The sequence below is a fragment of the Daphnia magna genome, linkage group LG2, assembly GCF_020631705.1.
Source record: "Daphnia magna isolate NIES linkage group LG2, ASM2063170v1.1, whole genome shotgun sequence".
Lineage (NCBI taxonomy): Eukaryota > Metazoa > Arthropoda > Branchiopoda > Diplostraca > Daphniidae > Daphnia > Daphnia magna.
In genome coordinates this window covers 10,047,186-10,063,614 of record NC_059183.1, presented here as the reverse complement: position 1 = coordinate 10,063,614, position 16,429 = coordinate 10,047,186, and the positions used below count along the sequence as shown (strand labels likewise).

The 16,429-nt window shown below is 38.1% G+C and overlaps 3 protein-coding genes across 4 annotated transcripts; 1 reads left to right on the top strand and 2 right to left on the bottom strand.

Annotated features, from left to right (window-relative positions):
• Positions 1–7,518: 7,518 nt before the first annotated feature.
• LOC123469892 lies at positions 7,519–9,393 on the top strand. Its single transcript, XM_045169241.1, is given in 2 exon segments — positions 7,519–8,681; positions 8,684–9,393. Coding segments are annotated over 2 exon segments (1,833 nt in total). The 5' UTR covers positions 7,519–7,558.
• A 3,999-nt stretch (positions 9,394–13,392) lies between these two features.
• On the bottom strand, positions 13,393–14,556 carry LOC123469759. The gene has a single exon (XM_045169042.1). The coding sequence runs from the start codon at positions 14,554–14,556 to the stop codon at positions 13,441–13,443; it is 1,116 nt and encodes a 371-aa protein (XP_045024977.1). The 3' UTR covers positions 13,393–13,440.
• Positions 14,557–14,600: 44 nt separating this feature from the next.
• LOC123469760 lies at positions 14,601–16,413 on the bottom strand. 2 transcript variants are annotated; one of them, XM_045169045.1, is made up of 4 exons: positions 15,984–16,413; positions 15,417–15,922; positions 15,326–15,377; positions 14,601–15,248 (listed from the first exon to the last, which is right to left on the bottom strand). In XM_045169045.1, exons 2-4 carry the CDS (start codon positions 15,506–15,508, stop codon positions 14,601–14,603), a joined length of 792 nt encoding a protein of 263 aa, XP_045024980.1. In that variant the 5' UTR covers positions 15,509–15,922; positions 15,984–16,413. The 2 variants fall into 2 exon arrangements, with proteins under 2 accessions (XP_045024980.1, XP_045024979.1); XM_045169044.1 differs by having other exon boundaries at positions 15,326–15,922.
• Between the last annotated feature and the right edge of the window lie 16 nt (positions 16,414–16,429).

The following is a 16,429-nucleotide window of genomic DNA, read 5'->3' as shown; positions in this document are numbered from 1 at the left end:
GGTCAGATTCTCCCTTTCAAATCCTCGCAAGTCGCAGCGAAGCGGACCATTACAATCGTTCACACTATCAGCATGCCCCGACCAAAACACTTGCCCAGTAGAAGCGTTGCGATTTTACGTAAATCGTACTAGTATCAATAGACCACCGGTGCCAGCCAAACAACGTTCGGCAGATTCTACAATCGCGAAACAACAACAACATTCGCGGCATCAGTTATGGCCGATGCCTAAACTTTAAAGTCAGCCTTAGGCTCGAGTTGAATGTATTCCGCTATACAATTGAAAATTACCAGAGTGATCGCTATGAGATCACGATGGGTAATTGTAATTGTATTAGGAAGGAATGAGAGAGACCCTAAGGGTCTCTATTCCCAACCCTCAACCCACCCTCTCCTTTCTTCTATTCCTACAGCTTTATGTTGCATTTTGTGCCTGCCATATCTCAGGATTCAGCCGGAAAGGCATTCCAAAAGAGGCCGGACAGGAGGCAGCACCGATCGACTAACGTGAACAAACGTCCTGCCAAAATTATCTGTCCCTCTCCCTGTTGCTCAACGTGTTCCCCTCAAGAAGCTATACTCAATTTATGTTGTCACCTATATCGGCTTTTTCTGACAAGCTGTCAGTTTTTTATGCCTCTGAAAGATTCGTCCTCTCTTTCGTTTAATGTGCTCTATATGTGAAGTATTTCTTTCGTCAATGTTATTGTGTTCGGCACGCGGCCGCCTGCGATCAGAATAAGTTTGAGGAAAAGGAGGCGTGCCGCGGCCGAGGAAGGCTACATGACCTTCAAATCTTTGAAAATGCTGAAATAAAATAAGTCTACACCCTTAGGGTCTCTCTCATTCCTTCCTAATACAATTACAAAAACACTAATGTATCTATCAGTAGAATAAGACACTAAATGTTTCAATTCTTTTGTAAAATTCGTTTATTTACGGCAGTTGAACTTGGTTATAATAGCGAGGTAAGGTGAAATTAACGACGAAACCATGGGGAAATCTATTCGACAAAAGTGATCTCCTTTCTCATCCTCTCCAATTTTTCTTCTTCTTCTTCTTTCTTCTTCGTTGCTTCCGCGATCTTCAGGCGGTCACACCTTTCTTTATCCCTTCTTTTTTCTCTTTTTGCAATGGTCTCTCCTCTTATACTACGAATTGGTAATAAATAGTCAACTTTCCTCGGTAACTGAGATTGCCGTCTTGAATTGACTGTTCTTTTTCTTTCTGTCTGCTTTGCTACTTCTGTTTTATCTTCTTTTTCCTTTGCTTAACGCAAACGCCTTTCTTCTATGGCTTTCTCTCTAACTTTATGCTCTTCTACTCTTTCTTTTCTTTTTTGTACAAACCGTATATAGCCCTTTCTTCTTCACTTAAAAAACTATTCTCTTTCTGGCAAGCGCAAGCCTTCTTTTCTACCGTCAATCCTTCCAATTAAGAGAGATCTACTTTAGCCGTATAGATTGTGGTTGAATCCGGAATGTTTGAAGGGCCAGCTTCAGGTAGGGTATAGTCTAGGTCAGCAGATGAGCGCGGCACAGCCGAGACTTCTGAAGGGTCAGGGACTAAACAACAATCCTGGCGGGAACGTCCGAACCAGCAGCAGCTGCTGCAGCGGCCTCTCGTTTCTTCCACTCGTTTCTCCCACTTCTCCTAATTATACCGATTCCGCCGTTTCCTTTGCCCTTCGCTCCTTTTCCTCGCCTTCTTCTTCTCTAAAATGTTAGTGGGTGGACTAATACAAAAAATGTTAGCAGGATGACACTAATGTGTCCCAATCAACTGGTCCACTATAAACTTCAAACACTAGGAAGCGTTTACTTATCAACGTAGACGATTAATAAATACCTCTCTTACTTAAATAAATTGACGATACTTACCGTATCAGTCAATTAACACGAACTCTTAACTGAACAATTGGCAATATAAATATATATCAGCCAATATACAAGAACCCTTAACTAAATAATTGGCGATATGAATATATTAGCCAACTTACACAATCTCTTAACTAAATACATTGATGCGAACGTCAACGGTATTTTAGTGACGTATTGAAATACGTATAAGTCATACGTAATTTTAAACTGATACGTAATACGTCAAAAAAATTACGTCAACGTAACTCACTTATTCCAATAAGTCAAACGCATGACGTTACGTCAGCAATACATCAAAACTTTTATTGACAACAGATTTACTATGTACCGAGCGAAATACCCATAACTATACACCGAGGGAAATTTTTAAAAAGAATCAAAATTTCAAGAAAACTATCAAACAGTTTGTTCCGCCGAACAGTAAGAATTAAAGCAGCTTGACTGAAAAGACAATCCAAAGGAGCACTAGTTGGCATGGCAGTATTGTGTTTAATAAAAATATTTTTGATTTGGGGATATCTATTAAGCATCTTCATGCTCACACCTTTATCAACTAAAAAATAATCTACCTCGTTTGGTTTAATTGTTGTGTTATTTGTGGTGAAGCTTAAAAAATCTTCGGTGGAACTGGCACTTTTTTCAGAGGAAAGCCTCGGACAAAGTTGTTGCCGAATGGAAAAAATTAAGTGTTTGAAAAGGCGGGAAAAAGTTGTATACGTAAAACGTAAAAATTAAATACAGATACGTCAAGTCAACGTAAACGTCAAAAAATGACGAAACGTACGACGTTACGTCAAAGTTTGACGTAATTTACTAAATGACGTTCGCATCACTGACTAAATATTGGTAATATAAATATATCAGCCAATATACACGAACACTTAACTAAATAATTGGCGATATGAATATGTCAGCCAATATACAAGAACACTTAACTAAATAATTGGCGATATAAATATATCAGCCAATTTACACAAATTTTTAACAAAATTATTATTATTAATTAAGATAGTTAATACTTATTCTCCGTGTTGATAGACTTCTTTCCAGGCAGCACAGGCAGGGCAGCAACACTTCAGATCCCACTTCTGACACCAAATGTAACGAAGTAAAAACTCACAACGAGAACTGAACACTTGTATTTACTTCTTCGCGGCAATTTCTCAACTTAGGAATCAGGCAGCTAAGACCAGAGCTCTAGTCAATTAGGCTTTTCCAGGAACTGCTGAGCTCCCGCTCTGGGTGGTCGCCTTTTATACCTAAGAAAAGGGGGGTTAGGCAGGTCATGGAAGAAGCAACATAGGTCAAGGGGGGAAAGGGCGCATCTAGCGGCCGAAATAAGACAGCATAATGACACGTCATAACAAGATGAATGAAAAATGACGGGGGGGATTTGAATAACTTTATTTTTCTGCGTACGGGAGGAAAAGTGAATGAACACCAGCTTTGGAAAAAAAGGGAGAGAGACTGAGTCTAGACTTGATTACAGAATTACGGGGGAGGTAGGCTAGATGTCCTCATCTATGACTTAAAAAAGTACACTGACCGAAAAAAGGGGGGCAATAATCAAGTTCTACCTCAATGAACAAAGAAGGCCTTTCCGCCTTTGCCACCTACAATCCTGCCCGTGGGGGCAGCACTGTAAGTGACAGTGGGCCCACCTGTCCACAGAAATCCACAAAAAAAAACATGAAACGAAAATAAGAGAAAGGGATTTCTGACGTTGCAGCTTGATGTTCCCACGTTGACGTTAGTTTTCCTTAGGCAGGAGTTTTTTGTAGGAACTTCGAGGACCACGGAGCAGTTGATCCCACATAGCACCGGTCGGTCCCACGGACATCCGCAGTTTATCCAACACGGATAAGGGTGATATCCAACGAACATCCGTGGAACTGCCCGATCTCCGAACTGGATGTCCCTCGGGTATCGATTGAATATTACAAGACCTCCTGGAAACATGCCATCGGACATTCTAAGAACATCCGAAAGGACTTCTTTTGGCTATAAATAAGACATAAGGAAAATGCACTTTCCCGAGACGGGATTCAAACCCGGGTGTCCCGCGTCGTAGTCGGATACTCTGACCATTCTGACATTTCCATTCACAATTATTTAACTATATTTTGTTACGAAATCAAAATATTGTGAAATACTTGTGAAATGTTTGCTGCTGGCGATGCCCAACAGCTGTCTTATATAATTATATGCTTAGTACAGTTTTTAAAACTTGCATAGACTTAGAATTATTTTCATTCTAGTAATTAAATTTTGCTGTTCTTGTTACACTACGAATCGCTCATACAAATTATCGAGCACCTCGATATAAAAAAATGTAAATGAAATCGTAAAACCTAACTCCTCACTAAAAAATTTATTTTTTAAATTTTTCAAAAATTTTATAAAAAGCCAAGAGTTTTTCTAATACCCCCCCCCCCCCCAAACCCAAGCTAGTCCTTCCTTGTGCCAATCCAAGCACGTTGTGGTGGAAAATTGAAGTCTACCTTAGTAAAAAAAAATTATTTTGTCATTCAAAAACAAAACATTAAACAATCTTCTTGGCTGTTGGATGGACGTCCATAGAATCAAATTTTTGAACATCCATTTACACTTCAATTGTTAATATCCGACGGACATCCCTAGAACTACTGATAGAGTACATGGGTATCAAACGATTGTTCGGCCATGAATCGGACATCCGATGGCAGAAGTGTGCTATGTGGGATGATGTTCCGATGATTTACACAGGTCGCAGTGTCGAGGGTGGGGGCAATCCCCTAGGGTAGTGTGCCCCACAACCGATACGGGTAGAAGCCCCCAAAACACATGTGTTGAGAGAAAAGCAGCTCCAATCTGTCCTGGTTGTTGAGTATCATAAATTCTGCACACTCAGCAATTTTCAAAATGCACCGGTAAGACCCAGGCTTCTCCAGATGTCTTGGCAGAAAACACCGTATATTTGGAGTGTTACAGGGCACTAAATACTACGGGGCGTCGGAGGGTGGAACCGTCGTGGATACGTTTTCATAAGCCTCCTCTTCACGTAATCAATTTCCATGTAAACTAGAAGCTAAAGTAACTTTTACAAAATATGCAGTGTAAAATTGAATTTCTTAGTTAGGGATGACGTTTGACGTATTTCTCTCTACTATTTTCTAAAACATAAACAAAAGTAAGTTGGAGGTTTTCTTTCTGGTTTATTGTTTTTCCGAATTTTAAATTTTTATGCCTGTTACTTCACCAAAACAATTAAAAATTTTATGTAATTCAATAGCTTTTCCATCTATTTACCGTTTATGTAATCTTTATATGTGACATGTATTAAACGAAAACAATATCACAGTTTTCCCCGATGATCTCAGCTGTGGGTTATTTTGGACATCTCAATGGGGTTGATATCGGACTGTTAGGGGGCGGAAATTAGTTTGCTGTCGTCGTTGTACTTTTTCTTTCCTATAAAATTTCCGAAATTTTTTCCCAGTCTTTAGTACCACGATTTTTGTTTTCGTCTGCTGTCGACCGACAGATAACATTAAATAAAAAAAAGAAAATAAATTATGATTCTTTTACTATTTAATGCCTAACCATTTATGTTTAAATAATAACAATTAAAAAACTAACGTCAGATTTACATCTTCTGTATTGTACAACTTCTTTTTCAAAAAGAATTGTACACAAGCGCTTTTGAGCTATGTTAAGTGCTGACGAGGTATCACAGGATATAAGTAAATTGATTGAGCGTTCAAAGAACCGAAAGATATGTCCAAAAAATACAACGTTCCATCACAAACAGGAATTTTAACATATACAGACAATTACTCTCACTACACAACAAATTTCAAAGGACGTTTACTCAATTGACCAGATCGTGAAAGAGTAGGAGTTTCCTCTTGTTCTTCATTTTCATCGGAATGCAGGATGTTGTCACGCCGTGACTCCTCTTTCGTGTTATTTCCTTTAAGCGTTTTACGCTTCGAGTTAGTTTTGGTGTGTTTCCACTTGTTGATGTCAGTTGACGTTTGACTGTATTTTTTTTTTCATTTTCAATTTTTTTCATTTTTTTCATGAATCTGTCAAAATTCTGGTACTTCCTAATCGACTAGAAGTCCGGCGAGTAACTGGTATTTGACAAACTTTAGGAAATGGCCGGATAGTATCTAAAAACATTTCCGAACGCGTTACGGACGGAGCCAGAATTTCTTTACCTAATATAATTTGTTGATGAAAGAAATTCAAAAAAAAATTAATAAAAGTAGCGCTACCAATAGTACTTGCATCACCACTAGTAGAAGGCTTGTCGCAAAGTGTCTCAACAGATGACCTGGTTGGCAGATTTATATTCGAATTCCAGATAACGTCTTTGGTTGATCCTGCATTCCCAGTGGCAGTGGAAGCCTTTGCGATTTCTAAAATAGCGAGAAGATATTTAAAAATGTTAGATAACTCAAAAATGTAAAGATTAGTAAATAATACTTACCCGGTCTGTCCGTAACTAAACTCGAGCTGAATTCAGATGCAGGGATTATACTTCTGTTAAATGGCAAAATGTCAGCTTTCGCAAATCCAGATAAAATGTTTTCCGGAACGATCTTCGTAAGAAAAGGCACTTTCGAAAGACCAGCAAAATTTTTTATCCCGATTCGTGGTCCAGGATGAGCTTGTAGCCACTCATTGTGGCAGTGTCTCAGGAATCGTTTGAATGGGAAAAACACCGAAACGTCCAGAGGTTGCAGTTTGTGTGAGCAATGTGGAGGAAAAATCAGTAAGATAATTCCATTATCTTTGGCATATTTAACTACTGGGTATTCAATGTGACTAGAATTGTTATCCATGAGCAGCAGCACTGGTTCATCCATCCTCCATTCATCCATCCTGAATGATGCACTAATCAAATGATCCAGCCGGCCAATGGACTACCAATTCTGGATTGGGTTTTTTCCTAGGGAAAATGAAAACGGGTGGAACAGTGCAACCACTTGCACTCACGAAGACAAGCATTGTTACATTCTCCCCTCTTTCCACTGAAACGGTTTTTGAACCTAAAAAAAAAATACTTCAAGTATTTGTCGAATTCACAATAGACTTTAATACAATAGGATTGCCTGTTTTATTCCTTTCGCGCAATTACTTCTACATGTGGCATAACTGCAGGGTTGCCAGTTTCGTCACAGTTCCAAATTCTGTGTGGCGGAAATTTGTGTTTTTCGTAGAGTCCTAGTAGATTCCCATAGAATAGCTGGACTACAGGCTCGTTAATCCCAGCAGCTCGGGCTTGACTTGTAGGTTCTGGTTTCCTAATCGAAAGCGTTCATTCCGTTTAAAAAAACATGTTAGCCAGTTCTTGGAAGCTTCTTCTTTCTCTAGCCAATGCTGTGGAACATTCACGCTGTTTGCTTGTGCAAATGATAAGACGAGCTTCTTCGCAGAGATAAGGAGATGGGACACGGAATAGGGAAAGCCGCCATGACACATTTTGGCCCGCCATCTAGCGGCTAATGCCCTCCCTTAATCATTAGCAGACAAATTCCTAAAATGTATTAGGCGGATGATTTGAATTTCAAAAGAGAAGGCAGGATAGGGATTCGACATGGTTTCGCCCGAGTGGACCAAAAGACGAATTTCCTGTATGGTATGACTCAGAACACACGGAGTTTATATGCAGAAAATTCCAGGAATCAAAAGATGTTTTGGGTTTATTCCCAATGGTACTTGGTGTGCTTGTTAACAGAAGTTACCTTGAGAAATACACAGCTTCAGTTACCAGTTGTTCTCTGTAGTTCAAGAGGTGATGTTTCACATTCGCGTTGTTTTGTAAAAGTTGAAATGCCTCCAAATTGCAGTGTTGTTAACTGTTTATCAAAGAGAAGTGACAAATCAATTTCATTCCATACGTTTCCTAGTGACGCTTTGCGACTGGTTATATGGCTTAAATATTGTGTGCCTGGATTCAAACCTTCAAAGCATTCTGTGTTAGGCTCACTTCATTTTGATCAGTCTTTGATGACATGGACACCTCGACGTAAATCAAATAGATTAGCTAACAGTAAACTCAATCCGATTGATCTCGACGCACATCCCGAAGCTGAACCTCTAGAAGAGTTGGATATCGTCAATTTAAACACACCTGTTAAGGTCTCAGTATCTCACAGTGAATCGGACGTAAGCTGCTCTGCTATCAACAACAGTGTTCAACATAATATTTCTCCCGTGGTTTCTTTACCCTCTGTTCGAAGAAGACTCATCGTAGATTCTGCTAGTCCGTTAAAAAGAGCAAGGTTAGATAAAACCTGTGAAACATCAAGTACGCGGTGTTCAAGTCTAACTGACAACAATCTCGAATTCAATTCTACTGTTGATGGTTTGAGTTTCGTCGACTCCGAACAAGCTTCATTAAGTGATGTAGTCAATTTTTCCCCCAACATAAATGGATTTATTGATGACTTGAATAGACTTACAGAAGAAAACCAAAGTTTAAAACAGGACTACGAGAATCAACTGGGCGCACTTAAAAGAGAAATTCATGAACTACATATTAAGTACAAGTGTGATATCGATCACCTTGAGGGAGTGAATCTTCGTCTAAAAAGGAAACTAACCGCCCTATTATATCGTGAGCGCCGGAACCAGAATGAACAAAATGTTAAAGAGGGTCAAAATAAATTCTTAATGCAGCAGTTGAAGAAGTCCATGAAGGAATGTCACGATCTAAAGGTAGCTGGGAAAAACTCAATAAGGAAAACAGACATGTCTGAAACAGCTTACCAACTCTTTCTGAACGAAAAGTGGAATTCCGGCAACAAGTGGGAAGTCGCAGATACTCTTCATTCATCCGTGACCTGGCAATAAATTTAAGTTTTTATTCTAACGCTGCATATGAAAAATTGAGATCCATCTTTACCTTACCATCAGTTCGGAGTCTTCGACGCTACCTTGCACCGGTTGGTTGCTCTTCCGGTATTTTAAGGAATGTATTGCCTCAGATACAAAAGGATATTGCAGACGGAAAGAACGGAAAAGACGCCGTAATAAGCCTAGATGAAATGTCAATGAGGAAGGCCTTGTGCTACGATCCACAACTGAAAAAATATTTGGGCTTTACCGATTTTCCCGATGACAAACCTTCAACTCGAGAAACAGATCATCAACTTCTTGCTACTCAAGTATTAGTATTTTATGTAGTAGGATTGGACGGCAAATTGAGATCGCCCATGGCTTACTACTTTACCAATCATTTAACCGGGCAAGGCCAAGCGAAAGTCCTCACCGATGTTATTATCGCCTGTCAAGAATTCGACGTAAATGTAAAAGTAGTTACTTTCAACGGGTTGGCGGCCAATATGACGATTGTAAATGTTCTTGGGGTAAACATAAAGTTTCCAAAAAAACGACCGAAATCCATTCCCAGACGGGCACGAATAAAGACTCAGCAAACAGAAGCCGGCCGCATGAAGTACGCCACGATGAAGACTACATTCGTTCATCCGAAGACAAAAGAAGACATTCACGTGATGCTATAGACACCTGCCATATGTTAAAATTGGCACGAAATTTATTAGCACAAACAAAAAAGGGAATCAAAATACCTGGCTTCCATAAAGCTGTGAAATGGTCATACATCGAAGAGCTATTTGAATGCCAGAACCGCCAAGGATTTCGTCTGGGTAACAAGTTAACCAAAAGCCACGTCTACATTGGCGCACACAAGATGAAAGTAGTTCTTGCTGCACAAGTCTTAAGCAACTCGACTGCGGATGCTCTTCGCCAATTACGTGATGAACTAAAACACCCAAAGGTGAAAATTGAATTTTGATGCATTACAAGACCAATTTTTACTTAATTTAGCTTTGCAATACATTCGTTCCTCTAGTTTGTCGGAAGTGAGGCCACTGAGGAGTATTGCTGTAAGTTCAACAAGCTTTTCGACATGCTGAACTCTTGGAATCCGAAACAAGTTAACGATAGGGCACCACTTACTATTTCAAACCTGCCAGAAAAAAAAAAGATTTTCAAGGATTGCAAAAATTCCTTAAATCATTGCAATTTACTACGGGTAAATTGGTGAGTACCAGCAGGAGAAAATCAGTTGTAATTGGCTTTACAGCAACAATCCCATCTACTATCGCACTTGCATGGGATTTGTTGACTCAACCTCTTCCATTAGATTATGTATGCACTAGACTTACTCAGCAAGATTTACTCGAGCATTTCTTTAGCATTATTCGATTGAGGGGTGGGTTGAATAATAACCCAACTGCAATTCAAGTGAAATATATAATGAGAAAACTTCTCGTTATAAAAAGTGTTGGCGTGACAGCTTCTTTATCATCAAACTGTTCACTTGTTCCATCACAAATATTTGAGAACCAGAATTTTCACGTAGAAAAAGATTCAATTGATGAGGAAATTGAGATTGATATGGAGATTTTCTGTAATGAGGAAGAGTTAAACGCTTCAAATATTGATGATGCATTTACAAACCAATGTCTTGCCTTCATTGCTGGGTATTGTGTAGTGAAAATTGAACGTCACTTTGATTGCATCATGTGCAGAAAAGCATTGTATGATTCTAGTGAAGACCCTTTAGATAAAGATGCAGCAAATATTTCAAATTTAAGAAAGAATAGAATTATATGTATACCTTCAAACTCTGTGTATAGAATTGTTCTTGCTTGCGAGTGTGTTTTCCAAGTCATGTTGTCACAAGGATTAAAATCTTCTCAGTGTGATTATGCTGCCCTGTTAATCAAGAAAGTACTGAAAATTATTGATGTAAATACCATGTTTCCTAGTCTTTTTCAGCATTCTAAAAAATGTGACGTTAATAACCTTGTGAAATCTGTTGCTTTGAGATTCCTTAAAGTCAGATGTTTATCTCATATCAAAGTTTTCAACCAAAATGTGTCCAAAGAAACCTCGAAACGAAATAAGTTAACTAAGCTTATATTATACATAAATCTATAAAAGAAATTTCGTTCAGAATATTATCTATTTCACCTTTGTACACTGTGTTGACACTTTAGTTTGACACAAACCAGCTCGATGACATTAGAAAACTGAGGAATTCGTTTGCTAATGATGAAGGGAGGGAATTAGCCGCTAGATGGCGGGCCAAAATGTGTCATGGCGGCTTTCCCTATTCCGTGTCCCATCTCCTTATCTCTGCTTCTTCGTCTCTTGAATTGACAGACCATGGTTGTATAAACAACATTCCTTCAAATACTGCGCAAGATGTTCTTCTTGTTTGAAATTGAAAATTTGACTGTGGGGTTTTTCTTTTCTCTTGATGAATTTGGGCCAACTTTACACTGGACAAGGTATGTTGGGATTTATAAAAACACAGAGTAGATTTTTTCACATTGTGAATTTAAGCAGCCTTTCTGATTGTGTAACGACCATTGAGAACATCAAAAATGGCAGATCTAATATTTTCTTCAGCCGGTTTCTTCTCATTGTTTTTTCTCACATAAGTCCTCGGCATTCTTCTAAAATAATAAAGGGTAATTAAACTATAAATTAGTTACCACATTGATTATGACAAATAGTGTTAGCAAGAATGAGTGACACTGACCAATGATTTAAGTTAAACATTAGACCATTTGATACAAAACCCAACAAATAGATATAACTCAGTGTATAGTTGAGATCTTGAAAGTACTCAATCGGTCTGCTTTAGTCAACACGAGATTCACCATAAATAATGCCCTTGTCGGAAAAACTTTCGGTTTCACACACGAAAGTATTTGCCAGTGAAGTCGTCAAATAACCAATACACAAGCTGGCCTAAATGAATTAGAATACATTAGATATTGAATAATAAGCAATAAAAACTTGAGTAAACTTACCTGAATTTGGATCTAGTGTGCAAAAAGGAATCTCTCCTTAATACAATTGGGAATCAATCAACTTCTGACGCCATTTGATTAAACTGCGGAATTCTTTGCGTGACTGCAAAAATCGATTATGTATCGATTTGCGATAATGAAAAAGTCCCTCCTATTTTTATGGTTCCTCCTAAATTCGGCCAATTTATACCCTCCCAATTTTAAACATATAATTCTGACATTATTTAACGGAATTTTAAAATAATTTTCACAGACATGAATGGTATTCATTGAACACTTTCTTACTTTAGTTTTTACAAAATTGAAACTTGGAGAAAAGTGTTAGAAATTGGGTTTGTCCAACCCTCAACCCATTTCGTCCAATTTCACCCCAGTTTTTTTTTCATTTTTTCAATGCATTCCGAGATTTTCTAAATTCCATAACTCCCAAAGTTCTCAATGGAAAACTTAAAAAAAAATATTGCTATAAAGATGCAACAACAACCAACAAGTAAGTAAAATTTTTTTATTGTATCTTCATTACTTTCGAAGTTATTGATAGAAAAATGTTTTTTTCCAGTATCTGACGAAGCAAGGAGCCAACAAATCCACTCAACGATGCTTCCCTTTCCGCCCGATAATGGGCCTGTACGTTGACGATATTATTCGACACTTTGGAGATGTCTTCTTTAAGTCGCAGAACTACAAGCTGATGTGGATAAATCACGTCCACGGCCTCTATTCTTGCCTCCACCAGCTGGATTTGGTTGTCTCTTAGATTCTTTTAACACTCCTCTTCCTTTTCGCGAGATTCCGTTTGCTTGCTCTTCACGGATAAAGCGGATGCAGGGTCAATCCGCGCGGATTTGACAAATCCGATGCGCGACCAAAACTCGGATTTCGTTGAAATTTGGTAAGTGAATCAATAAATATGTTTAAAATTTATTGGACAAAGGATTTTTTTTTGCGCAATTAGGGAAAAAGTTACAGCAAAATGAAAATCAGATTTTTTCATTTTGCCGTAACTTAGGATTTTTTCCGCGTTTTCATTTTTATTTATTTAAGATTAGTTTTATTTTCTCTATTGAATTTTGAATAAGTACATCTTATTCAGTTTTTCACGCTCTTTTTTATGGAATTTTTTTGTTTCAAAATTTTTAAATTTAATTACGTTATTTAACTTTTAAATGTTCAGAGTGTGTCTTACAAAAGTAGACCTGAACAGATTCGCTTCTGAGATTTATTTGTAATTTTTGCACTAAAAAAAGAGGACATATCATAGTATATGCTCTATTTTTTTCGCTAGGGTTAAATTCTCCATAGTGCCGATTTAATTGTTTGAAATCTCCCTATTTTGATGTAAAATATTGGCTTCGGCCCTAGTACTTAAACGTGGTAAATTTTCAGTTTCAGTGATTTCCACTGTTTAAGAACCTTCACTTTTCCGTTAAAAAAGGGTATTTTTCCCCTTCACTATCATTTTGAGAAACGGGTTTTATTCACCGTGTTTTACTCAGTTTTTAACTGGTTCTTTCCACCGTCCTTTTTTTGTTATGAGACCCATCCCTGTAAAAATGAGATACAACTCATGAGAATGCTCCTCAACGTGCTCAGCAGATTCATATGATCAGAATCTTGCTTTAAAATTTAAAAATGCTGCTTGATTTTTAAAAGAATGTAAACATAAATCGCCTGGAGTTGTAAGAAACAGTAGAACTTATGTATTATTTGACAGGAGAAAATTTACATAGGCAGTGTGTGACGAATAGGAGTTACAAACCACTTACAAGTGCTTGTTCTAATGTCTGGCAAATCATTATAATCACTTAATTTATGCGGCAATGCGTACATTTTCCCCTGTAAGCAATTTAAATTCCATTCACCTATTCTATTTTCAAGTTTAGAAACAATATGAGTTCCATAGGTAGATGAGGGATAAGGATAATGGAACGCATCTTCTTTTAAGGAAAATTTGGAACCAATGATGAGCAACACTTTACTTTCGGGGGGATTTTCGATGATATCAGAACAGACGACTACATTTCCGTTTTTCATTAGAGCAACATTGTTAGGGAATTTGTTTGATAAAACGAAATCGCGGAACGTGATTTTTTTCTCCTTATCGGGCCCTTTTCCATTTTTGAAACTTAAAACGACCTTGTTACTAGAATTCATTTCTTGCTCTTTTCCCAACAAAAGCTGTTGTGATGAATTAATGATCATCCCATCCGAAGAAGTGGGCAAAAGATACTTCGATCTTTCTACTAATCTGTTTCTTATCTGCTCTAAAGGTTTATTTCCCGAAGAAAGAATGTTTCTAAAGAATCTGTAGAAATTTTCGTAAGGGAAAGCACTCAAAGATTCAATTCCACAATCAAAATGAATAACGTCTTCCGGAAGATGAATAACTGCGTGTGTAGTCGGCCTGATTGGATAGCCAAAATCGATAAGTTGCTGAACAAAAAATTTCAAAACACACGATGCTCGCAAGGCATCCTCTTTTGGTACCGGGTTTGGGCTAAAACCTCCCATTAAGAGCATCGCATATTGAAGCAACATTAAGTTGTTAAATTGTTTTTCACTCAAAATGCCACTAAATACTGGAAAAAGAAAGTACATCAACAAATCTCTTAATTCATGATGCTTATACTTGTTTACGCAATTTTTAAGTGATCGAAGGTATCTGTCAAACTCAAATGGCTTGCACTTTTTGAAAAGTCGCAGTCTCGAATCTATTAAAGACAAAAGATTTTTGCTTATTTTACCCTCCTTTTGAACTGATACTATTCCCTTTAGTAATCTGCCAAAACAACATGCATACATTGTATGCATCGGTTCAATGGGGAATGCAGTAACCATTGGAACATTCAATTCAACAAATGGACTTATATCGTTAACATTAGTTATGTGGTTATCTCTACTTTCATCGCTTTCACAATATGACAAAAAATCCTCATCAGTTCTTGGGGGGCGTTCAGTTCCAAAAATTGAATACTAGTTTTCGGCTCTTCTCCTGATTTCAGTGGCACTGTGGGATGATGAATGCATCGTACACCTTCCTGAATACAGCGTTCGCAGGACCAATATCCTGAATGTCCCTTTATTCGTTTAAGATACGATCGCATAGGCCAATCGGCTATGATGCACCGAATTGACACTGTAAATTGTCGACCAGCAGTAACTTGGTCATCCAGATTCGTCGGATCAAGTCGCACTAATTCTTGAATCAAAGGGGCAAGGAATTTCTTCACGTCTGGTTTTGTTTTGCAATGAGCAACGCCAATAATAACAGGTTTTCGCACTTTAAGTAAAATACGCTTGCACTTGGATAGATCAGTAGACTCACTCACTGAATGGACTATCATACAGATAGGGATGCATTCAGACTGTTCTGAATTGTCGAAAAACTGAACTCCATCCGCACTTAAATCCACCTCAAAGTGTGTCACATGACGAGAGATCAAAACTGCGTTGTCCGTGTCATCCAAGCGACGACCTTGAAGAAATGCTTTGGCCTGCTCCACTTCAACTTTCTTATCCATCTTGTAAATCTAGGAAAACGAAATAAAGGAGATCAGAAATAAACGACTTTTTGCCAACTGTTTCATCAAATAAAAACAAAAATTACCTTGTTTCTTAAACAAAAGGGCAAAGCTTCAGGATTTGTCCTATAGATGCCAGCATACTGGAGGATATCCGCGTGTTTAAAATAGATGCCAACAGAATCACCACATAATGCGTTTTCTAGCCCAAAGTGCACGTATAGGCAGTTGCCCTCGTCGTCCAAATTTATAACAGGGGGTAAAGGCATCGGTTTTCTCTTTTTTTCTCGTCGGTTGTTCAGTAGAGCTAGGTGTTTGTGACGATGTCAAGGTTTGTGCGCTTCTTTGATTCACTACATCTCTCCCATCTATATAAAGTAACTGCTGGCCTGTAGCTGGCAATGAGTCGTAGGCTGGAAGAGGCTGATATTCAATCAACAGTTTCAACAAGTATGTCATATGACTTTTCTTTTGATTCGTTGACACTGCAAAATGCTGTAAAATTTTCTTGAGAGTCAGTGTTTTTTCCAAATACTCTCCACCACATAAAAAATTAGCTGGCATTCCTTCAAATTCATGTGACGTATCATCTCCATCATCATCATCATCTTCACTAAACAACAGTTCAGCAATGTGTGACGTTCCACCTTCTTGTCCATAAGTATCCTGCGATGTATGGTAGCCTAATGAAGTATATGTTGTTAATAATAAATAATGTAAGGAAACGGTACTAGATTGGGTTACCATTAAGTGTAGTTGTGTTTCCTGGAACAGGTGTTGGCTTTGATGTCGATTGACATGGCTGGGTGGATATGTTTTCTTGAACTACAGACTTCGTCAACTCAAACTTTTCAAAAATCCATGGTGCTGATCTTGCTAATTTATCAAACGTAACTGGTGGGACACCTTTCATAAGCCACTCGTCGATGTACTTTCGTGCTTTTCTTTGTAAGATTCTTGAATATTCCGCTGTTACGTTACCAGCCTTCTTCTTGGGCTCACGTTTAAAGTATCCAGCAATCAACAGTATTTGATTAGTTTGAACATCACTGAACGGTAACAACTCGGACATTTGACACAACTATTCTAGTTCAAAACTGCAAAAAACCTAACTTAGCACAGAATAGGAAGAAAGAAAAACGTGACTGTCATGCGCTCCACAAAATGAAAAGCGTCTGCTACATTCCTAG

What these genes read in the sequence shown, in the direction of transcription:
- LOC123469759 (XM_045169042.1), bottom strand. Translation starts at nt 14,556, where the DNA reads ATGGTTACTGCATTCCCCATTGAACCGATGCATACAATGTATGCATGT.
- LOC123469760 (XM_045169044.1), bottom strand. Translation starts at nt 15,508, where the DNA reads ATGCCTTTACCCCCTGTTATAAATTTGGACGACGAGGGCAACTGCCTA. An exon ending in CCTTTTGTTTAAGAAACAAG is followed by an intron (nt 15,249 to 15,325) that starts GTAATTTTTGTT and finishes TCGTTTTCCTAG; the next exon opens with ATTTACAAGATGGATAAGAA.